Raw genomic sequence first — 24,605 nt, 5'->3', positions numbered from 1 at the left:
ATAGGGCTTTCATCACTGAAGGCTGAAATTTTAGGTCACTGCTTTTGCCTATCCGACGACAAAGGTAAAATTTAAAACACCATCAGAATTATTTTCTTCAATCTGATTTTCGTTCAATTTACAGCAAATCAACTACAGAAAAACTTGGACCCATATCTTTTGATCGGTGTCAACATTTGAGGGTGTCCGACTAACTGGAGCTGATTTCTAGGAGTCCTCCAACCTTTTTCTTTTTTGGATAAACTGACTTTTGTCGTCTCGATGTGCGGCGTTTGAGCTAGTTGAAACAGCTTTAAACCACGATGTACCTCTTTTCTAAGCAAATTAGACAACAAACCCTAGCTCAGCGAAGAAATACACAACGCAAAATACATGGTTGGATCCATTCGTACGAAATAATTGTTAATCAAAAGGACAATCGGCCAGGGTACAAATACTGTATGCTTAAAGATATTCGACAGGGCTTGCTGTTTCATGTTTGAAGAACCGCAACAAGATTGTAAAGTGAGCTTGCACTTTAATTTTCAATATTTTGCTGAATTTTCGTAACATACTAGAATGACGAATTAAGATAGGAATTTTCTGAAAGCTTTCACCGAATGTGAGGGACAAAACGTCGATTATGTTCTCCCGGTGCAATCCTGCTCAGAATGGCGGCATTGTTGAGTTCCGCAAGGACACATGGCTGTGGGTAGAGGATTTAGAAATCTTCGATCTGGTGGAGGAGGCCAACGAAAACCTTTTACAACTTTATGCAGAACACCAATGCCACCAACCAAGAATTGAAACGATTTTTTCGGGCGCTCTAGGTGATGCTGCATTTGGACCAGAAAGACACCGAAGATGCGAACATCCAGCTTCGAAATTTGGTACCGGTTTGCGAGATTATCAAGGATGCCGGCAAGCGTTGAAAGTACGACGAGGTGTTTAAGAAGGAAATGCCCAACTAGAAGTCTGCGCTGTGGTGCTCTCGACGGGTGCGGAGGGTTCTAGGGAGATGCTATTACCCCGCTGCTTGTGACCACCGTTATACAGTACTTTATCGCTTGGGTCGCGTATGCCGAGAAGTAGATACATTGGTGATAATTTTCGAACCAAGGATTCCTACTGCGATGCAAACCCGGTGCATCATCGTGAATAAGCAAACTGGAGTTGGAGGAAAGAATGTGGAGTAATTCTAAAAACATTTAAAAAATTCACATCGCTCGACCTATGATTAAAGCTTCGGCCCGAAGTGAGTCAGAATGGTTTCCAGCGAACTTGCCGCAGGCCTGTACATCGCGCCAACCTTTAGAAATATGTTAAGCACTTACAGTCACAGCTTTGCAGAAGATTACATCGCGCAAATATAGAGAACAAGGCTGATGGTGGGGTTACGGAAAGTCACACCAATAATTTCGTCTTGTGGAAGTCTGTATAAAGCTAATGTATTGGGGTGTTTTCAAGAAGGTCATGTCGCGCATTTTTTGTTAACTTACTCAGATTCAATTTCATCGGTACCATTGAATGTGTTGTATCTTGTCAACTTGGCGGGGCTCAACCTCGCACAACATCTTCAGTTTCGCAGAAGTGCACAAATCGCAAACAGATTTCACTCAAATAATTTTTTCAGGCAGAATTTTACGTCTCGCCAGCAGATTTGTATTCGATTATTCAATAAAAACCCGATTTAATACACTTAACAGTTTGGGACCTTTTTTAAAATATTGTATTCTTTAATTTCGTATTCGTGTTTTTAATTTATTTTGATCGCTATGTTTTTATGATCGGTATTTTAGAATGTGTACAGACCAGCCAGGCCTACCACCACAACTCAGTATCCCACAGTATGCTTTTATATTTACACCAATAATCAACCAAATTCTACCCCAGTTTCAAAGGGATCATTCAGAAAACATCTATTTTCGTTTAGTTTTGAAACAACTTATTACCAGGACTCTTATAATACTGCTTGTCATAAGTCAAATATTTTACTTTTTACGCTTTCCAAGAAGTCAAAACCGAGACGAAACAAATAGAGGTGATAGTATAATTATTCAAGGAAACAATGTATGTTTCCAGAATCAGAACTTATATCCAGTATTCAGATTCATATTTATGATTCAAATACAGAATTGAGATTCATAATTGAGATGCAGTTACAATTCAGAATTGGAATTCAAAATACAGCATACTAATAGAATTCAAATTTGATGCAGACACTCAATTAAGAATTACAGTTTGAATTCAATCATTATTCAGTCACGAATTCATATTCAAATGCAAGATTAGAACCCCGATTTTTGATTTGGAATTCACATTTATGATTTCATTTTCAGGTTTTAAAAAATGAAATATAAATAAATTTCAGGTTTGAAATTCAAAATGTACATAAATATTTTCAAACTAAGACATCCAGATTCAGATTTATGATATTTAATGAGAATTTAAATTTATAAATTATATATTATAAGGTCATGAACTCAGTTCAAAAAATTTTAAGTTGAGTTATTAATGACTGAAATGATAGCAATTCAGATTCAAACAAGTATTTAAGAGTACAGATTTTGTTTTTAATGAGGTTTTATATTCCTTTTTTTCCTGCATAACCAATTTCAAATGATTAGTTTCGATTTCCAAATCCTGTAATCGAAATAGATTCATTGAAAATTTCAATACTCAATTTATAACGGGTATTTTGATCAAAGAAGCTTTCCCTTGCGAGAATAAAGATTACTTTGTACGGCTTGCAAGTCCAAATTAAGCTTTGCAGTCCGGATTTATAATGTTTCGGAAAGATATCACATGCTCGCGTAAGTCGGCAATGTTGCAGGCAGTATGCTGACACTGTACAACGATTACTTATTCAACATGTTGTCTTATTATGAGTACACCTGAGAATCAGATTTAATATTGGTGCGAATAATATATGTTTGCCCCCTGGTGCGCTGTATGGCTAAGAACTGTCACCGCTTCCCCTCTCCCTAGTTTTTGCGTACTAGGCTTCGGGTGGTTGGTGGCAATGGTAGTGTTACAGTTAAGGCTCTTTTTTGGTGCGGCCGACGACCGCGCAGTTAGAACGGGTGTCTGACTGTGTTGTTGTGGTTTGCTAATATCTGCTAAAATCGATTTATGCACGGAAAAAAATTGCGTTGCTATTTCAAAGACGTTGTCACGATAATTTAACCATTTCTGCGTTATAGTATTTTCAACCACGCAAATTATAGCATCAATTTTGTAAAAGTGCACATGAAACATTATTGAAATCACGGTGTGCCAAAATACGTTATTAAAAATAAAAAATGACCACAAAAACGGCACTCTACATTCGAAAGATATAGTATTCAGGCATCTATCCTGAAAATTTGGAAATGTTTCATCGGGCTTTTTTGAAATTAGAGCGATTTTAAATTTTAAGTCAATTTGCATTAGATTTCCAATGGGGTTTTTCGACTTTATGTTCTATGGCCATGGATTTTTCTGACTATACATATTTTATGACAATCACCCAGTTCAATGACTTTATAGAAAATTTCATGCCCGACAACTTTGTGGAAGACTGGAAAAAGATTTGAGTTGATCCTGAAAAGTTATTGGCAATTTTCTAAAAAATTACTAGACTGATTGACATTTTCCCATGTTTTTTAAGTTTTTTTTTCAATTCCGCTTTACTAAAAAGCGAATATCTTTCTAGGCGTAGTTTGAATCGTTTTTGGGTCTTCGATAAAGTTGTTTAGGATAGAATTTTCAGCACAAATGTGTATGTAATAGTAAATCTATGGGTAATAGTCATCATACGAGCTCACAGCTCTTTGAAACCAATTGCTCCTGTATCTGCCCAGAATGTGTTCGAAATGAAAATTGACAACAACTTAAGCGTGAGGAAAACCCTTAGTATTACACGAAACTTCCGTAAAATGGGTATAAATTTTGAGCCTAATCTTTATGAAAAGTTAGGCTCATATAACCGGCAATTAAAGGATTTCTTCGAAATAAAGAAGTTGGGTGATATGGGAGGAAACGAAAGCGTCGAAGAAGCACCTGTAGTATACTGCGTTGATGTATAAGAAATTATTCAAAAGATTCGAGACTCGCGAAATATGACTGATGAAGAACTCATTTTTAAATTTGGAATGAACGACGGAGGTGGTTCTTTTAAAATTACTTTGTCGGTGACTTCTCTGGGACAGCAGTCCAAAGCTGAACGTTTCAAGGATGGCGGTGTTCGAAGGTATTTCAGAAATATTTACGAACATTAGGCTTACATTATTAACGTCAAATTATTTAATCAACTATTAGGCTTTTGATTCTTGCTCTTGCCCTAAAACTAGATGAAAAACATGAGAATATTGCTCCAATTTGGAAAGCGCTACAGTTGCAAGACATCGATGTTGCCATAATCTAATGGATTCCTCAGATGTGCTTGAAGGTCATTTTGATGTGCAAGAACATTTAAAGGTTAGCAAAATAGATAAATAAAAAAAACACTTAAAACTGTAAAAATACCGATATTGCAGGCACTAAAGCTGTTCCAGGAGATTTACAAAACATGCTTTAAGGAAAACTTAGATTCCGAGTACACATCACTCATTGATGAGTTTTGTACAGTGTGGGAGCATCTTAAACTGCCAAACTCTTCCAAATTCCACATTCTACGATTCCATGTAAAGGATTTTTGCGAATACACCGGAAAACCGCTGGATGTATTCGGAGAACAAGCCTCCGTGAGTGTTCATCATGATTTTTCAGAAACGTGGAAACGATATCAAACCCCCAATACATCGTTGTACTATGATCATCTCTTAAATGCTGCAGTGAAATTTTAAATAAAAAATATAGTTTATTTTTATTGTTGAATCCAAGAATGTAGTCAAAAATGACTTTTTTAAAGCCAATATTACGCTATTTGCCTTGTTCGACTAAGCATATTTTAAGCACGAAAAAAATGGTTGAAGACCCAAACACGATTCAAACTACGCCTGGAAAGATATTCGCTTTTTAGTGAAGCGGAATTGAAAAAATAAACTTAAGAAACATGGAAAAATGTCAATCAGTCTAGTAAATTTTTAGAAAATTGCCAATAACTTTTCAGGATCAACTCAAATCTTTTTCCAGTCTTCCACAAAGTTGTCGGGCATGAAATTTCTATAAAGTCATTGAATTGGATGATTGTCATAAAATATGTGTAGTCAGAAAAATCCATGGTCATAGAACATAAGGTCGAAAAACCCCATTGGAAATCTAATGCAAATTGACTTAAAATTTAAAATCGCTCTAATTTGAAAAAAGCCCGATGAAACATTTCCAAATTTTCAGGATAGATGCCTGAATACTATATCTTTCGAATGTCGAGTACCGTTTTTGTGGTCATTTTTTATTTTTAATAACGTATTTTGACACACCGTGAAATTACTATGTACCTGGTAATTTTCGATAACTGTCAATGTGTGTTGTTGAAAATACTATGATCATGATGATTTCATCATCATTTCTATTACAAATAGCGTCCGCATAGTAATTTAGACATTGTGTCACCAATTCATATCAACAAAATACTACGCACATGGTATATTTTTGTATAATAACATTACAGTGTACATCTCAAAATAGTAAAATTGAACGTTTCTACCCAAGATTTCTAAATCATGCCTTATAAGCGTTTTCCAATGAAAGTCATATTTAAAATCAAATAATAATTACAATACACATTGGTTTTAAAAAAATATTCTTCAACATGTGACAAGCAATCGGAATCTAAAACAAAGACAATGTATTCCTTATAAAAACAAAAATGTTTTCAATCTGTAAGAAAGGCTCCAATCCACTGTTAAGTGTATTAAATCGGGTTTTTATAAACTGGGCTCATAAACGATCTTTTCCAGAGGTCGGGGAACTTTATTATAATAAACGATATTTGAAGTGCTGATAAATTGGGTTTAGGTAAGCAAATTTATGTATCTTTTATTTTAAATTTCTATAGCTAAAATTTATTGTTCTACTCGAAAACTACAAGATTTAAAATAAAGTCTTGTTAGTTTATCAATTTTATACTATTTTTAATTCATTTTATCTTAATGCTCTGAGGATTTTTGGCTGAACTGATTAATTTATTTCGTAGGGGAGAGTTTTCTAAAATGGGCCTATCGGGTTAAATGACCCTACGGCCGTTTGACGAAATTGCTGACAAGACAACTTATCTAATATATGCATTTTGAGGGTAATACGCTTGGAACATAAGGCGAGAAAGAATTTTATGAATAAACCAATTAAAAAAAATTAAAAATTTATACAAGGTTTTGATATTATTTGATGTAATATTTTGATTTTTTAAAATTATACGTAAGAAGCTCAAAACAAAAAGTTGGGTGGTTTTTGTTTTTTATTCAAATGAACCTTAGAAGCAAAACAAATTTAAGCTTTTATGATGGTTTCATGATGATTGGAAAGTGGAATAAGAGGATGTTTCTGTATGCCCCTACCATGTTTGTAAAATGCCGCTATCCTAAAATAACAGGTTAAATAGAATAAATATATGATATTTATCATAAAAACTTCGAATTTAAGCTCTAATTAACACCTTTAGAGAGAATTGAAGATCTCAAAATAGATTTGAAAAGGTTTTTCTTATGGATGAATTTCCTCTATAATATGGCAACCCTACCTTTTGTTTTATTCTATAAATTAGTAAAAGAAATAAATTTATATAAAACTTCAGCTTTGCCGAATGAAAATTATCCGTTTCTAGCATTTCCAATGAAATTATATGGAAATATTGCCAAAAATTCCGGAATTTTGCCTAAAACATAAATAGGCGCATTTAGCCCGCACAGTTTGAGGTTCGCCAATTTTGACAATAGTTATAATAAAAGCGATTTCTCAAAAATGTAAGGAAATTTCAACATTTCAAATTACTCCAATGCATGTATAGAAAACAGATGTCGGCTCATGTGTATATAGTTTTTGTACCCATATTCGATTGTAATATTTCATAAAATCAGTATTCTGCTTAATAGGCGTATATAGCTCGCTCCTCCCCTACTTCAGGAGTTGTTCTTCAAATTGAATTGCCGCGGCCGTGGCCTAGAGGATAGCGTGTAGCAGGCGCGGGATGCCAGTATAAGTACGCACGTGTGTGACTAGGGATTGAGAATCTCTGAATATTTTGTTGCGTTCGTAAACGAGCGATTTAAGCGCCACCTCTTTCGAGGACCGCTCGTCAAGGGTTGTTGCCCGGCGAGAATCCCAACCTCAGGGCGGGTTTTCCTAAAGATCCAAAAACGGATGCGGAACAATCGGGAAGACCAACATTAGAGAAAATTACTCCGGAAGTTACACCTTCGATTCGAAGAGGTAGCTGGAACGCAAACCACGGTCTATCCGTTTGAAAAAACACACGCTTGCGTTCTCGTCACAGGAAGAACTCACTTTCCCCTTCTCCCCTTAGTGATCGAGGCGTAAGCGAGGGAACTGATTTCTCGAGCAGTTCGTCCCGAAGTAGAAGAAAATAAACTACAGGAAAAAATAGACTATAAACTAACGGATAGAACACGTGAAACGACTTTCTCAATTTCGACTTTAAGTTCTGGGAAAGTAAGTAGATTTAATTAGTGGGTTGACGAGACATGTTGTGTCGTATATTGGCGAACGAGAAAAAACAAGATCCGAACGTATTTACATGGTTTTACAAAATTTTATTCTAGTTATTTTATTTGGTTTTACCTAGGATTACATTTTGACTTTATTGTTCCTTTTCCTACTATTACTTTCCCTACGTGTGCTTTTGGTTCAGAATGGGCTGTTATTGGCTAAGCCCAACTGGGAAACCTCAGATCGCAAGGGTTTCCAAAACTGTGTGTGGCTAATTAATTATAGTTGGCCAAAAATATCTCCTCACATGCGCATGGGTATGATCTATTTCTGTACTTACAGTACCATTCGGCTTACGTCGGCAAAGTAGAGTTGATTGGTCGGCCGGTTGCCGAAAATAGATCCTTCTGCTGGCGGAATATCACCGACGGACTCAGAGACCGGGAACGGATTACCTTACGGCGTGTCGATGTTGATGAAGTTTAGCGGTTTCGATCAAGGAACTGGATGTTTTGGTGGTCTGGAAGGGGTGTAACGGGCCAGACCACTGAAACCACGTGTTGACGGGTGGTTCACTTCCGGCAATCCAGAGCCGGGAAAACCTTGTTTCCAGAACCGTGGACCTATAGCGGGCTCGAGTGGTGGTTGTGTATCGCTAGAAGCGTTGTGGTGGCCTCCTACATAAAAAGCCGTTGAACGGCTGTTCAACAGAGAAATTAGCACACACAGTATAGAACACACAAAATCATAAAGATTTTTACCTTTTTATTTTGAAGGTTTGCACACGGTTTAAAGCACACGCACAACAACTAGCTAGCTAACTGCGCTATTCTGTTTTTGAGGAACAAATTAATTTAGAACGGTTAAAGTCTAGTCAAGTGAGGCACTTCACGTGTTACATTACATTTACTACAAGCGGAACAAATAAAAAAAACAAACACTCGCTACGGCCTTTATCACGGGCAGGATCAAAGTGAAAGAGGTGAATTCCTGGGATCCTCAGTTAGGTCGCAAGTTTTTTAAAATCTTGGTTTATTTCAAAGGAAATCCGATGATCTCCGAAGACGGTCATCGACCTTTCGAGCGTCGGTTCTTGTCATATATACGCACTCGGCACGGGTTGGCAATATCCCTTTCATTCCCCCATAACATCAATCTTCCTTCTCATCCCGATCCGCCCTTGAATCTCAACATTTACTAGGTCCAATTCAGAAGGCGACGCCAAATCAAGAACGCCATGTTAAAACCTATGAGTTCGACTTCCTTTGAGAAAAAGCTAGTATGCGAAGTTGCATGCAAGATCGTTTGACTCGAAACGAATAGTTTGAAATTATTCTTTTTGTGGAAAGGCTTATTGGTCTAGTTGCTCTTTGTTGGTAATCTAATAACGAATAAATAAGTAACAAAACTATACAATAGTATTTAATTAATAAATAACGAATCTTAAATAAATAAATAACAAATATTAAATGAATAAATAATGAATATTAAATAAATAAATAACGAATATTAAATAAATAAATAAATAAATAACAGTTAAGAAAATGTATACAATATATCTATGCAAATATTTACAACATGTAACAGTGTTACAAGCGTTCCAGTCTTCTAAGCCAGAGTCCATGAGATAGAATCCCGATCACGGCACACATAGTACTCTTTCTGTGGTCCGGTGGTTTTAGCATTTGTAAGATGCTAGCCATAATATCCTTGAAAGATGTACGCCCTAGAGTTAAGTAAATTAGATCTCTTTAAAGAAACATGAAGTTTCAATGAGATCCTATATGTGTGTGTTCGTTTTTATCAAAAACTTGAAGTTAACAACTTCGAATATTATATTAAATCGAATCATACGGGTTGTTCGAAGATAATATTAAATCGAATCATACGGGTTGTTGGAAGCGAACACCTGAAAATTCATAATTGTAGGTTGATCTTTCATTCGAATCTGATTTCTGAGATCAATTTTAATTCTGACTTCTTGTCTGAAAGATCCATGTATGATTTTTATGCACAGGAAAGTTCCACTTGAGTTGCACTTGCAATTTATAAGTTGGACACAATGGACCAGAAACAAGAACGTTTTTGAATTATTGCGCCAAAGCCTTAGTTTGAAACAATTTTATCCAAATCTAACCATCAAATCTATTATCAGTTCTCCATATTCCTTTACTTCTTTTCAGATAAGAAAATAATCGATCACACCTGGTTCTCTCTCTTGGCGGAATTGTTGCCGTTTTGGTAATGGAATTTACTTCTTTCGGATTGAAGCTCTCGCTCTCACTGGACGTCTTCGCCGCCGCCGTTTGGGACTCAGCAACTCGATACTAAGAGGAAGCCGGAGCCAAGCAAATCATCCAAACTCCCAACGCCCAGCGCGAAATCGTGGATCATCAGCCAGCAGAAGCTAGCAGATTACCGTGAGAGCAGTTTGTTTCGGTTCGTCGTTCGGTATCGTATCGAGCATTTCGCATAGAGCTCGCGCGCGCCTGAAGCTATTGGGGAAGCGCGTGAAGTCTGTGCCACTTTCTCGAGGCGTCTGAGAAAGCAAAAGTTTTCTGGTTGAAGGAATTTCGGTCCGTGTTTAGCATAATTTTTGACAAACTTAGGTTCAAAGTCGCGCGCGCGTTTGATTACACAACAAGTGCTTCGAACATGTCACTGTGTCGGATCTACAACCTGCAAGGTCATCTGCGTGCAGTGGGCAAATCCCTCGGCAGCGGCCCATACCTTGGCAAGAAGACCCTCAACGCAATACCCACGGTGCCCCAGCTAAGGGTGCTTAGTTCCACTTCGCTGGTTCGCGATAAGCAAACAACGGTTACGGCGGCCAAACCCGTTCAGAAGCAGCATGATTGGAATCGAGCCGTCAGCGAGGCGGAAAAGATTGTCGGATATCCGACGTCGTTCCTGAGCTTGCGGTGGCTTCTGAGCGACGAAATCGCCAATGTGGCACTGCACCTGCGGAAGCTGGTCGGCAGCAATCATCCGCTGCTCAAGACGGCCAAGTAAGTTTCGAGAGTGTGTTTTTATTAAGTTTTGTTATAACTAAGCTAGGTTATTTTGAGTAGGGCTAAGACACTTTCCCAATTAGACGATTTTCAGACCTTAATTTGTTTCATCTTCTCTGACTCAACCGAAAAGCTTGGTTGAGTTTATGATAGCAGCTTGTTCTTTTTTATTGGACTGACGAAAATAATACGGTGGAAAATCCATCTAAACAGGTTTCCTCAAAAATGGTGACGACATTTGAATGTGTGATCGGTTAGGAATGACGAAGTTTCAAGTCGTTTTGTGAAGCCAAAAGCTCTGATTAGTTGAACATTGGGATTCAGAATTAATATTGCAAGCTAAGATCTAAAGATCTACGTATGCAGGGTGGCCACAATATTTTCATTTTCAAATTCCCGGTTTTTTCCCGGTTTCCCGGTCAAAAATTCAAGGTTTTCCAGACTTTTGTTGTCCACTTTCGTCGAAATATAGCAAAGTTTTCAACATATTTCTGTGATTTAGTTGTTTCATAACACTCGAATCATTGCACTTAGACAAACTCGGTTCTATTTTAAGGTTATCATCACATTTCCTTAAAATGATTAAAAAACATCATACACAAAATTGTTATGGGTTTTTAAATCATGTTTACAAAAAAATTAAAAATGGTGTGTCAGGACTTTTCAATCAATCATTCGTCATGTAACATTCAATAATGTTTTCATAAGTTACAGATATCAAGTGTTATACTAAATCCTCTTGTCTGAGGGTATTCAAAATTGTTCTGAGGGCCTTTAATCATGTAACTCTCTTGTCACAGTAAATTCAGTTAAAATGTTGTTTTCAGAGGTTTTACATTCAGTAATAAATGCATCTTCAAGTGTAATATAAATTTTTACTAAAAATTTATTTTTAGGGGCTCTTGTTGATGTTGTTCGGTGATGTTTAGATGAAAAGATTCGTTTTAGTTCTAACGTTTCGGTTTACTATTTATTTCAACCATCTTTAGAAAAAGAAAGCTATTTTCCGCCTGCTAAGTAATTGGAAATTTATCTTAATGGTTTACAGAGGACTGTTTATAATTTGTCCATGTTTTTCAAAATACGGGGCAAATAAGTATGAACACTAGTTTTGAGGCATTGTTTGATTATCTAAACTTATCTTTAATGTTTAAATATGTATTAATAATCATCAAGATTTTTAAAATAAACCGTTATACATAATTTTATCAGTTTCTAAAAATCTTTAAATATGAGATTTTACATAGGACATGATCCCCTGTTCCTTCAAACATTGCCCATGACTAATTGAAGGTAAACTTCGAAACTTCCTATCTAGAAGCAGTGTTTAGATTCATCTAGAAATATTGCCAACACTAAAAATTATTACGTAAAAAGAATCTTAACAGTGTTCATTATTATCCCATGTTCACCTGGGTAATTATGAACAGATATAAAAACAAAAAAGAATAATCTTTGTACAAAATAACCTCAGTTGACCCTAACGTTTTTCGAAAAACATGCCTTCTGTTTTCAGCCAAATTTTAAAAAGAATTTCTTTAGTAGGTATTCAGTGAAGATTTTTTATATTGAAAAGGCCAATCATTGAAAGAAAAAAAAATTTTATCGTTGTTATAATTCTTTTTAATGTCACTCAGTATTAGCACAGTTAACTTCCAGACACTGAAAACTGTATCGAAAAGCGATAATTATCGATACCTGCTAATTTTTGCCTGCAGTCCACGATCTACTTGATCAGAGATTTACAGTTTTGCATGGTCGGTCACATGTGGTTATCTGTAAGGATGCAACTCTTGTAAGTCAATCAAAATTTTTTCAAAGGAATTTTCTGAATTTGCATTGTTTATGCCACTCGTGAAAAGATTCGACATTTTCTGCACTCGACGTAATTTTTAAACTCGGCAAGCCCCGTTGGATAAATTTACAACTCGTGCTAAAGAAATCAATATTTGCAACTTGTTGTAATAAATAACTAATAAAAAACTTATCACCAAACATTGTTTTTGCATCCTTTCTATGTAAGTTCTGAATGCAGAACATGGGAATCATGATCTATTTTGAATTCTGACATCAAATGTTTAAAAAAAAAAATATGAACAACGTGTTACATTGTTTTGATTTAACAGTTTTAGGGATTGTTTAAAAGCAAATCAATATTTGAGATAAAAGAAAATTTAAAATTCAATTCAATTTGCAAATGAATATTTAAGTTTATTATCGTAAATCAATATTTTTTTTATTTTCATAGCATAGTGAAATTGTAATTCATAATTTTGCAATTTAAATTGACTAAAACTTGAACTAAACTAACTAAACTATTTTAAAATCAACGAACTTTAGAACCCATGAATTTTAAGTTCAAGATAAAATATTGATTTTAAATTGAAATTGCAAATTTCGAAAGAACAATGTATTTTTTTTTGTAGCAGTTATTAAAGTTTCAAAAAAACTTTCTAAATCCTCTACTACATATATGGTCTCGAACTTTTTTACAAATAGCTTTAGCATGATTCAGTTCTGTAAATAATTGAAATATATTTTTATAATTAAAAAAAAAAAGTTATTTCATACATTATTTACACAATGAAAATCAATAAGAACAGATCTTTTTTTGCAAAATAAAATTATTTTATCAATAAAAATTCTCAATTTTTTTGTGGTTCATTCAGTAGAGAGTTAGCTTTGTTATGCAGAAAAATATGGATTCGATTTCAGTGAAAAAGTAACAGTTAATTGTTCAACAAATATTTTTTATTTTGAGTCAGTTTATTGGGGTAAAATTATGAACAAATAACTGTTGCGTTAAATGAGAAAGCTATTAAATATTTTGAAGTGTTTATTTGAAAACAACCCCAGTATCAGGGAAATAAATCTTATGAGTTTTTGCAAACACATGCTAAGCTAAGCTTGCTAAGCTAATGTAAGAGTTATGCAAAATCCAAGTTGAAAAGTGGACAGATAAGGTTTTGAAAATCAAAGAGACCTTTGGGTTTTGAGACTTAAAATTACTAAGTTTTGAGCTAAATCAATCATTGCTATAACTAATAAACCAATAACCCTCTTTAAAAAAAAACAAAAACAGATTTGAAATCTATTTATTATCCTTTATTTGATAGAGGATTAATATATATATTACCTAGCATTTCTAGTTTCAAAGAAACAATGCTTGAAAAAAAATTCATCACTTTTAAAAATACAATAGCAAAAACGTAACAATTTTCGACATCATTGAAAAACATTTATGAACATGGTATCAATGATTCAAATTTCATTAACATCTTCTTTGGAGACGGCGATTTTTTTTATTTATGTTTTAAAAAAAATATTTGATTAATGTTTATTAAAAAAATCCACAATATCGTAATTTTCATATTTAACCAGACTGTGAGTAATAAACTTCAAGGGAGGACTATTCGAAATGTTCTAAAATGCTACTAAAAATATTCAAAAATTAACTCTTGAATTTAAAAAACTAGAGCTGGCAGAAAAAAAAACCAAACTGCATACTTTGATTTGCCGCCCTCAAATCATTAAAAATCAGCTCTTTAACCCTCTTCTAATTAAAAATCAGCTATTTAAGCCGTAAATTTAGTTGCCTTGTGCCACCGAAAAAAAGTAAAAATAATCAATTTTATCGCAATATTTTGATATTTTGTTTAATTACTTCATTCGAAACGCAAATATGTATATTTTAAGTAAATTACCATGCAATGTTGAATCATTTTAACATTTTTGAAGAATTTACTCAGTGTCTACTATCGACATAAACACACCCTCATAAAAAAGCTCATAAAAATTCTGTACAGTGTTGCAAAAAATTCATATGACCATTTTATTTCAATTTTCGTCACGATTTTCGCAAATTTTCATAGTAATCTCAACATATTCAAACTTTAAAAAGGGTAATTCGGATTTTTCTGGATAAATTATGACAGGTTATCGAAAAAAGTTAACTTTGAAAGCACAACAAAAATACCCCGTGATGTTTTTTTTTTTCCAAACAGTGTGTTTGATAGGAGATGGTTTCATTTTTAACTCAGCAAGTAAAATTTATTATTATTAAGCTACAAAAAACATCGTGCCGTGCGAAAAGATGATTGTTTTGTATTTAACTCTCGAATTAAACATTATCACTGGAAAATCAGAATATTAGTATCTTTATGAAATTTTCAAATTTGCGACAAAAATTTAGCTTTGATTCGTTTGTTTTTATATGATTGATAGTTTTTTTTCAATGAATCATGATGTGTGGTACTTGAGAAAATCTTTTTGAATTTCTCATCTGGTTCTTCGAAGTTTTAAACTCTGAGTTTCGGTAAAATTTGTGTTTTTTTTATTTTTAAGAGGAGTAATTGATGAGAGATCAGAGTAGTTAATAAATTTAAATAATTAAGATATTCTTTTTACACATTTTTTTAACTGTTCAATTCTGTCTTGGAATTTTAAGTTTTATGATTCTGAGTTTTCAATTTTGGGTTGGATTCCTGAACTTGGAACCAAAACTGAATTTCGGTTTGCTTTTGTCAATTTTTCCGGTTTTGGGTCTAAATTCCCGGTTTTTCCCGGTTTTCCCGGTTCGATTTTCAATTCCCGGTTTTTTCCCGGTTTTCCCGGTTCTGTGGCCACCCTGGTATGTGCATTAGACCACTGCAAAAAATGACTTTTTGCTCCCATATGTTTTTCCGATGCCTTTTGGGTCCCAAGCATCAGTGTAAAATTTGAGATGATTTGGTTGATTCCTGAGTTAGCGCAACGCGTTTCAATTTTGTATGGAAATTTGTATGGAAGAAGAAATTTTTGCACATTAAATCATCCAGAAAATTTAAATAAGCTTGAAATGAAGTAGGGCTTTAATTTTTGGTTTTGACTATTCTTAAGCTTCATTTTTTGCTTACATGACAAGCAGCTAAGAAGTTCATGGAAAAAGTTATAACAATTTCAATATAAAAAATCTGAATCCATTGAAAAGTATTCCAAAATGGCAGACTTTGCTTGCTTGAGCTGTTAATAATTTCATGAAATGTTATGGCATAGGTTATATTAATCAATAAATTCTCTGGCATTGCAAAGCAGTTTTTTTGAGATTTTTTATTTCCATCCTACTGTTACACAGCTTTCAAACAAGCAGTCAAAAACTATATAATTAAAATAATGAATTTTGAAAACAAAAATTTTATAAAACATTGAATATCTTTTCTGGGGTACAATTTAGGTTTGTGCTTTGTTCGCAAGAAATCTACTGCAAGAATCAAGGAACATTTTTCATCCAAAGTTATATTTTTTGGAACTTGTTGAAAATCTCTGGTGATTTCTGAATGGAAAATTATGTTATCCCATACAAATTTCCATACAAAATTAAAACTCGTTGCGCTAATTCAGGACTGGATGGATCGCTTAAAAAAAAATATTGCTATTTCTGGCAGCAAAAACAACCAAAAAAAGTTATGGGAAGTGTAAAAATTTAAGAATTTGAAGTTTCCATACAAGGCTTGCAGCAGTCTAATGTGCATGTGCATTTCAAAACTAATGTTCAAAATTAAAAATTTGGAATCCGAAACGGATAACAGTTTCAGATGTGCAAAACAACTTAAAATCAGACTTTATATACAGAACATTTTTTTTAAATCTTAATTAATTTATATGGGGACAACTAAACATTTTGGAAAAAAGTCCAGTTTTTAAAGGTTTGGTTTTAAATTAATTCTGGGTCCAAAAATTAACACAAAAATTTTTTTTTTTTAAATTTTACTTGGATTAAATACTACACTTAAAAATTAAAAAAATTACCCAAATTTGTATCTAAATTTGAAATCAGCAAACCATTTTCCAGAAAAAAATTTCGTCCTAAAATTTTGTATTCAGCTGATGAAAATGTGTACCTAGCGTGATTTTTTTTATCAATGCCATCAAAAGATGCAGATTTTTGTACACTTAATCAGTTTGTTTTTTATATCAATGAAGAAGCTGAAGCGCTATTTACGGTTCAATCCTTATTAAAAATCACAATTCAAGATATTTTTTATTTAATTTATCAAATTCGTCTTTATAAATACCTACTTGATAATCAAAATTCTTACAAAGAAAAGACTAAGATGATTTGAGGGAATCATCAGAAAGCCATATGTCAATTTTGACCTGAATCTGATAACGGGAAGGGGCTGCACTGAATCTCAAGAATGAAAAGGTTCTGAGACATTGTGTTCTGAAGAAGCATAAAAAAACTGGTTTTTTCATCAAATACTTTTTTCTTTACCAATCCATTGCTTATTTATGTTGATTTTATCAAAATTTTAGCTAAGACTAACCATTCCATCTCAAGTCTGCAATCAAACAAAAAAGCTATAGCGGTTTAAAGATTGTGTTTTGGTCCCAAATTGTCGTTTAACACGCAATGAGTACATTTTACTCATAGCGTTTCATAAAAAAATATAAAATATATAAATTATGTGAAAATTTTTGGAGCCAGAATTTATTTTAATTCAAATCTTTAAAAACCGGACTTTTTTTTAAGATCGCGTTTGCGGAATCTCTGAACATGATTTTTTTTTAGTTGGCTTCATACAAAAGTTTTTTCTTCACATCCTAATCTACCATTCGAAGGGTGAGTCCCCATATTTCCAGATATTATGCAATTTTGGAACACCCTACTTCCCATGTTAAAATCATGTTAATATTTTTTTTCGCAATATATTAAACTTGTGGATATCACATTACAACTTGAGTGATGCCAAACAACAAATTAAATTCATTCAGATAAGCTGTCACCTTATGGAAATCCATAAAAAAGCTGTAACCCAATGAATCAATGTTTTTTCAAAGAAAAAAAAAATTAGATTTGTTTTCTTATTCGACCGAATCACAGCGATTTTGCTGAGGGTTCTTTTTAACCCATTTCCAAAAAGGATTTTGGGCATTTGTCAGTCTGGAGAATAATCATTCAGGGTAAATGTTGTCGAGCTTTTGGGATACAATCCTCAACAAACTGTCGTTGAAAGTAAAATATTCAAAAATGTTGACAAATGCATATTTCTATGTTAACATTTGTCTCGTTTATTGAGGCAAGTGAAAATATGCTTTTTCTGTACCGATACATGGATGCGTAACAAAGTGTAAAGGCTTTGAAATGAACTTAATACAAGTTCCTGTTTGTTTTATCTTAAAAACGTGATGTTTCATGGCTAATTTTAGCGCATTTGTTTTACCGTGAGAAATAACAGGAGTTAATATTGTTTTCAACACTTTCAGGATTCATTGAAAATTTATCAAAAAAAATTTTGCTTCCACTGGAATATCGATCCAAAAAAAAAAAAAACTTTCCAACAAAACAGAGGATCAAAAGTCTCTCTTATGTAGCCAAAATATGAAAAACAAAACACACATTTTTCATATTAAGAACGTACTTGAATTGTCTGTATTCTGTATACACACAGTACAGTGTTTTTGGTGAATTATTCAAAAAAAATGAAGTTTATTCAGTTTTTTTCGGGCTCAAACAAAACATTTATAGAAGAAGAAATAATTTATATTTTTTTGATAAATGTTGAACGTTTGCAGGGTCCGGCAATTGGCTTCAACAGTAATTATTTCGTTGCACACGAAACAGTATTGAACGACCCCTCTTAGCTTTGTTTACATTAAGTCTTAGCTATCATTGGATGTAAGTGTTATTTTTGTAATCAGGTGTTATCTGGAAAAATGGATCTCGAACAGAAACGTAGCGCTGTGTTTACCTTGTTCCTAGCTGGAAAACGGCAAAAGGACATAGTTCTTGAACTGTCCGATATAGATAAGTGTGTGCAGAAGTTTTGTATACCGTACAGTTAAAAGATACCTGGAGACCGGAAGTGCCAAAAACGATATGGTGGGGGACGCCGACCTACTGTGGTGTGGTGACACCTGCCATGGCGAAGACCGGACTCCGCTGGTTTTTGTCCCTTAAGGAGTGAAGATCAACCAAAATGCATATCGGGAACTAGTTCTACAGAATGTCGACGAACCGTGGGCATCGACATTTTGGTTACAGGGATTGGGTTTTCCAACAGGACTCGACGCCGGCTCACAAAGCGAAGAAAATCCAACTTTGGATTGCGCAACATTTTTCAGAGTTCATTTCGAGCTCCGAGTGGCCGGTGAGTTCGCCAGACCTGAACCCCTGAACCCTATGCACAGCAAAAAAAAAAATGAAACGATACCCGATGTAATTTTTTAAGGAGTTAGCCAACGACTTCGTTGGGAGTATGTTGGAGGCCGAAGTCTGCTCTAAGAAACATGGAGGTGTGGAGGTCCTGAAGCGACATCTCGTGGCAGCCTGGGATAAAATACGACAAGAACACCTGTGGGCCTCATACGAGTGGTTAAACTCAAGGGCGAACAAGTCGAACTTTACCAGTGGGTTTTGAAAAGTAATTTGTTTTCAAGAGAAATAGAATGAATTTGAAATAAAAAGTTGTTGTTTTGATCAATTCAAACGTTTATTTCAATGTAGCACTTCAATTGCTTGTTCTAGTGTACCGTCTCAACTGAAATTTTTTCCAAAGAATGCATATCCTCACTTTTTGTTATAAAAAAGTGGTTTATTTTACTTATGCTTGCAGAAACTCAAAAAGTTCTCTGCACTCGGCCTCTCAATACATCAGTCCATCGGTCCTCTACAAAGACATGCGAATGGGAAGGGGAGGGAGGAGGGTCCCACCCCTCTCCGTGGGAGATTTTTTCCCAGTAAAATTTTCAGTTCAAGAAAGAAATTTACCGTACATGTCAGAAAACTGGCTTTTATGAGGTTTTGTCACAACTTTAATAGGTTCGGCCCACAGTGCGACGCCTCGACCATGGAGACGAAAAACAAACTCCCCAAAGGAAAGCTAATTTTGAAAAAAAATGGAAGGCATGACTTTTATTTAATTCACTTAACTACAAATTTAATTACTACGGACATTTGATGTGACTTAGTGTTTTTTTTATTTGATAATTTTGCTGACAAATTCCGTAAAACTTTTGATTCTGGTTCAATATCCACGGACCAGTTGACTATTGCGGCTAGTAACGTCCCACGTCAGAGCACTTCCTTTCATCACATCGTTATCGATGACGATACCATCTTGAAGGCGACTGCTAAGCTGAAATCCAGTGTTTCTGCATGGCCGGATGGCATTCCAGCGACTTTCCTTAAACGATTTAAAGCTATGATCATTTAGTATGCGGGCATTTTATTTGGGTGATAGCTATGTTACTAGAGCTCGGATATGAAAAAGCGTTGTGTTGATTATAAAACAACTAAATATCTTGCCTATTTTTTCAGATTTTTAACTCAACGTGTGTTTGAGATATTTACAATGCAAAATGACATGAGTTTAAACCGAATTTAAGAGGTAAAGTTCTTCGAGATGTCTACTCATGAAAAGGTTCCAACCAGGTTCTAATTGGTTTTTCTAGGTTAATTTGTGTAAATATCATGATTTTGCAAAAGTTTTGCTTCTGTGGTAATAATAATGGATCAATACATGACTAAAAAAGGTGTGCAAAGATAAAAAAGAGATTTTATAGTAAATTATGAGTATGTATTGAAATCAACGGTAAATCATTTTTTTTATATAATAATTTGAATAATAATTTTACAATTAAAAGTCATATTAACACCTTCCTTTCCTCCATAGAAAGATTTTCGATCAAATGAATAGTTTTTAAAATACACACGTTTGTAACTGCCCGGATTCTAAATGATCATAGGCTTATATCACATATGCTATCCTATAAAACGAATCTTTCAAGCATCGCTCACGGAATACACGTTCCTTTCCATTTGGAAAGAGGCATGTTTCCGGTCTACAAAAAAAGTTGACAGGAAGAACGTTAACAATTGTCGCGGTATTTCTGCCATATTTGCGATCGCCAAACTGTTTGAGCTGGTTGTATTAGATCCATTTATCTCGTATTGTCATTTTTATTTCTCTAACGAACAACATGGATTCATGTTCAAGCGCTCTACGACAACAAACTTGTTGACGTTCACATCTTCCGTGCAATACAGCTTTGCCAGAGGATCTCAAACCGACGTAGTCTACACCGACCTGACCGCAGCTTTCGACAAGGTAAACCACAAAATAGCCATAGCCAAACTAGATCGTATCGGTATTTGCGGCTCTTTAATGGAATGGTTCAATAGCTACCTGGTAGGACGTAAACTTATTGTACGATCAGGTGAATCATTTTCCAATCAATTTCCTGCCTCTTCTGGAGTACCTCAAGGGAACCACCTAGGACCCATCATATTCCTGATCTACTTCAACGACGTGCTGCTGCTTCTCGATGGACCAAAACTGGCGTATGCCGACGACTTGAAGTTGTTTCAACCTATCAACAGCCCCGAAGATGGCAACGTCTTGCAGAGCCAGTTTAACATCTTCGCCGCCTACTGTGATGTCAATTGCCTTCCCTTGAATCGCAACAAATGTACGGTAATTTCGTTTTCACGCAAGCGGCTACCGCTATCGGCTGATTATTTTCTGGGACATGAGGCAGTTGCACGAGTTGAGCATGTGAAAGACCTTGGTGTGATCCTGGACAAACGGCTGAATTTCAAGATCCACACAAACTACATCGTCGATAAAGCTTCCAGATGCCTGGGTCTTTTATTCCGCATGACAAAAGACTTTAAGGATATTTATTGTCTCAAAAGTCTTTACTGCAGCTTGGTTCGATCGTCCCTTGAATATGCCTCGGCTATATGGTGCCCCTACTACCAAAATGGCTCGAGGAGTATCGAGACCATCCAGAGGCGTTTTTTGCGGTTCGCTCTCCGGAACCTGAACTGGCAAGACCCGTTCCCACTTCTTAGCTACGAAAGCCGCTGCCGCCTTATCGACATCAACACGTTGCAGGCCTGCTGGACCGCAACACGGGCCTCTATTTTCGCCGATCTACTTTCGTCGAGAACCGACTGCCCTGCACTGCTAGAAGCACTTCAACTCAGCGTACGATCTCGAGGCTTGAGGAATCGTGATCTTCAGCTCTTTGCTCCTCTTCGATAGAATAACGTGGAATAACTACGGAGCTAATACAGCGCTAATTGGTGCAATAAGGACGTTTAACCACTTCCCCGATCATTTTGATTTTGACGTTTCGAGAGATGTATTCCGAAGAATAATCTTTAGGTATAGTATAGGGTAAATTCCGTGTAATTGTAGTTTGTCTTTAATTTTTAACCTATCATTTTGATCAATATGTGATCTGTATGTAGATTAAAATAAACAAATAACGGATTTTCATGCCTACAAATTAACGCATAGTTCATCCTAAATATCGACGCCTTAAAACGGATCTATCTCGGAGCTATGTAAACGAAATAAAAATGTTATGCACTAAAATGTAGGTCTTTTATTGCACTTTAAAGTAAAATTAACAACAAAATTATTCCAATATAATTTTGATGAAATCTCGAGATTTTCGGCGAATACCACTCATTATAGTTTGGATTGACAATTACCCAATATTTTTCGATTAAGCGGAATTGAGGGCAGTTGGGTAGGTTGGTGTCCGTTTCGACAAAATCCACCCCGTTGTTCCGCTACCACTGTAGTACCTCTTTGCTGTAGTGGCAGCATGTCAAATCTGGCCAAATCTTTACTGGTCCTTTGTGAGATCTAATGTACGGAAGAATACGTTTTCTCAGGTACTCCTCCTTGGACTTTTTGAAGTCCATGGTCTTGTTTGTCACAAAAACCGGGGTTTTCCGTCCTCAGTTGCAAATACCTTGCCAGATCAAACACTTTCTGGCAAACTTATCGGCAAAAACGAATTTGGACTTGCCAGGGACATCAGTAGCTTTGTAATTTTTTCGACCAGGAAGCTGCCCAAAATCCTTCTTCGCGTACGTTTCGTCATCCATGATGATGCATCCGTCGTGCTTCGTTAGAACCTTGTTGTATAACTTCCTGGCACGTCCTACATTCTTCTTCAATGTCCGGTTTGGTTGCTTACTGGCCCGATAAGATCGTATTCCTTCGCGCAGACGAATCCTTCTGACGGTGCACCGGTCGGCATTGAATTTTTTGGCGATGTCATAGTCCGACTGCCCTGGGTTTACCTTGATCGTTCTCAACACTTTCACATGCAGTTTCCGATCCTTAGTTCCACTATGACGCTTGGCATGAACCTGCCGATCGATAGTATGCATGAAACATTTAAAAATAAAGTACTGTCTAAACATTCCAGATCCGACAACTAGGAGCGCTGTGGTGTAATATTCAGTGCGTCCAGATTTAAGATGAACTATGCTATACTCCTTTCTTTTGCCAGCTTCCTATTGTATTTTTTATTGGTTTTTTTACCTATTTTTAAGGGGGTTCGTTTTTCGTTCGTAACGCTATCGTTGAAGTCGTTTGAAAAAGTTAGCCTTTGTATTGCTTGCTTAGATCGAAATATTCACCTTCAAATTTTGATTTCTTTCCACAGAGTCCTCATCTACAATGGCAAAAACAACATGCAGGCGTGGGGCTTAATCGTGCTGCTGATCTCGAAAGCCGCTGGCCACGCGCCCTCGATCCCGGATCTGGAACAGGACAAAAGTGCCGGGGTACTGCATTCACAGCGTGCCTTGGCTGAAGTAACGGAGATGATCCGTACCTCTCATTTGGTCCATCAGGGTCTGGTGAATCTGCAACCGTTGGCCAATGCCGGAAATGAACTGAGCGGCGAGAGTGAGATGATTTTCGGGAATAAGATTGCTTTGCTGAGTGGCGATTATCTGCTGGGAAATGCTTGTTTGCAGCTGGCCGGGTTGAGAAATCAGGAACTGATTGAACTGATTGCATCGGCTTTGAGGGATTTGGCCGAGTCTAATTTTATTGGGGATCGTGATCAGCAGAACAATCCGCTGCCATCGCAACCGATCCAGAGGAAGGAACGAGTCGACGAGCAGTTGGATTGTACTGATTTGGGTTTCGGAGATTTGGAGGACAATATTCAACCGATGAGAATTCAGGACGTTTTGGGGAATCCGGAGAAGGAATGGTCGTTGCGTCACATTTTGGGTGCCGGAAGTTTGCTAGGGAAGAGTTGCCAGGGGGCACTGATTTTGGCTGGACAACCGGTGAAACTGCAGAAACAAGGATACCTCTTCGGGAAACATCTTTCGTTGGCCTGGCAAGCTTGCATCGATCTGGAACCGTTTACTAGCCCTAAACTTCCTCCAGGTATATTTGAGTATGTATTTTTGTTTAGAGTATTTTACTAATGAAATTTCAATTTTAGGAACACGCTTCAGCTTAATTTCGGCTCCGGTTTTATTTCATCTGGAACACGATCACAGTCTGTACGAAGAGATCAAGGAGGGACGCGAATCGGTCGACAACATCGACTACGTCAAGCTGCACAGTGTAATCATGAAGGGACCAGGTCCGGAGAAAACTAGGAAACTGCAGAAGAAGCACAGTTTGGCTGCCATGGCAGTGCTCAACGAACTGGCCCCGTCCGATGCGCGAACAGCTCTGCAGAATATAATCCTAGCCATGCAGGATTTGTGAAATAACGCCACGTTAATTCAAGAACTGCTACTGATGATGGACCAAGACGACGATTGGAGTTGAACTAAGAAGATGCTCTAGTTTTCTTTTGCGATTCGAGTTAAGAAAATGTGAGGGTCGGTCGGAGGAATATTAAAAATTGAGTACCATTCCGTCCAGTGAGAAATTTTTGTTAGAACAAAGACACCTGCTAGACAAGGTGACGATAAATCGATAAAATTGAACCTGAGAATGTATGCGATAGTTTTAGGCAATCTACTCCGAAAAGAACAAATGACTAGCTTGTAAGTGGTGATTGTGTTTGACCTATGTTTCTGCAATATATTTAAATCTGTTGATCTATTTTCTATAATATGGTTGTCTTATGATTTATTATCAGACTAGAGAAATTAGGCCTTCGGTAATATACCAAAAAAAAATATTAAAAAAGTTTTTTCATATGTGTAAATATATATTCTAAATTTAACAAAATCTTTGGCTCTACGGACTAGCTTAAAAATATCATCAT

At 35.8% G+C, this 24,605-nt stretch overlaps 1 protein-coding gene across 1 annotated transcript; it reads left to right on the top strand.

Annotated features, from left to right (window-relative positions):
• The first annotated feature begins 10,210 nt into the window (after window positions 1–10,210).
• On the top strand, window positions 10,211–24,444 carry LOC129756556 (all trans-polyprenyl-diphosphate synthase PDSS2-like). Its single transcript, XM_055753463.1, has 3 exons — window positions 10,211–10,574; window positions 23,028–23,767; window positions 23,826–24,444. The coding sequence occupies exons 1-3, from the start codon at window positions 10,222–10,224 to the stop codon at window positions 24,095–24,097; spliced, it is 1,365 nt and encodes a 454-aa protein (XP_055609438.1). The 5' UTR covers window positions 10,211–10,221; the 3' UTR covers window positions 24,098–24,444.
• Window positions 24,445–24,605: the final 161 nt, after the last annotated feature.

This window comes from Uranotaenia lowii, chromosome 3, assembly GCF_029784155.1.
Source record: "Uranotaenia lowii strain MFRU-FL chromosome 3, ASM2978415v1, whole genome shotgun sequence".
In the NCBI taxonomy this organism is placed as follows: Eukaryota; Metazoa; Arthropoda; class Insecta; order Diptera; family Culicidae; genus Uranotaenia; species Uranotaenia lowii.
This window is presented reverse-complemented; position numbering and strand designations above follow the sequence as displayed.

What these genes read in the sequence shown, in the direction of transcription:
- LOC129756556 (XM_055753463.1), top strand. Translation starts at nt 10,222, where the DNA reads ATGTCACTGTGTCGGATCTACAACCTGCAAGGTCATCTGCGTGCAGTG. An exon ending in CCGCTGCTCAAGACGGCCAA is followed by an intron (nt 10,575 to 23,027) that starts GTAAGTTTCGAG and finishes TTCTTTCCACAG; the next exon opens with AGTCCTCATCTACAATGGCA. An exon ending in TAGCCCTAAACTTCCTCCAG is followed by an intron (nt 23,768 to 23,825) that starts GTATATTTGAGT and finishes TTTCAATTTTAG; the next exon opens with GAACACGCTTCAGCTTAATT.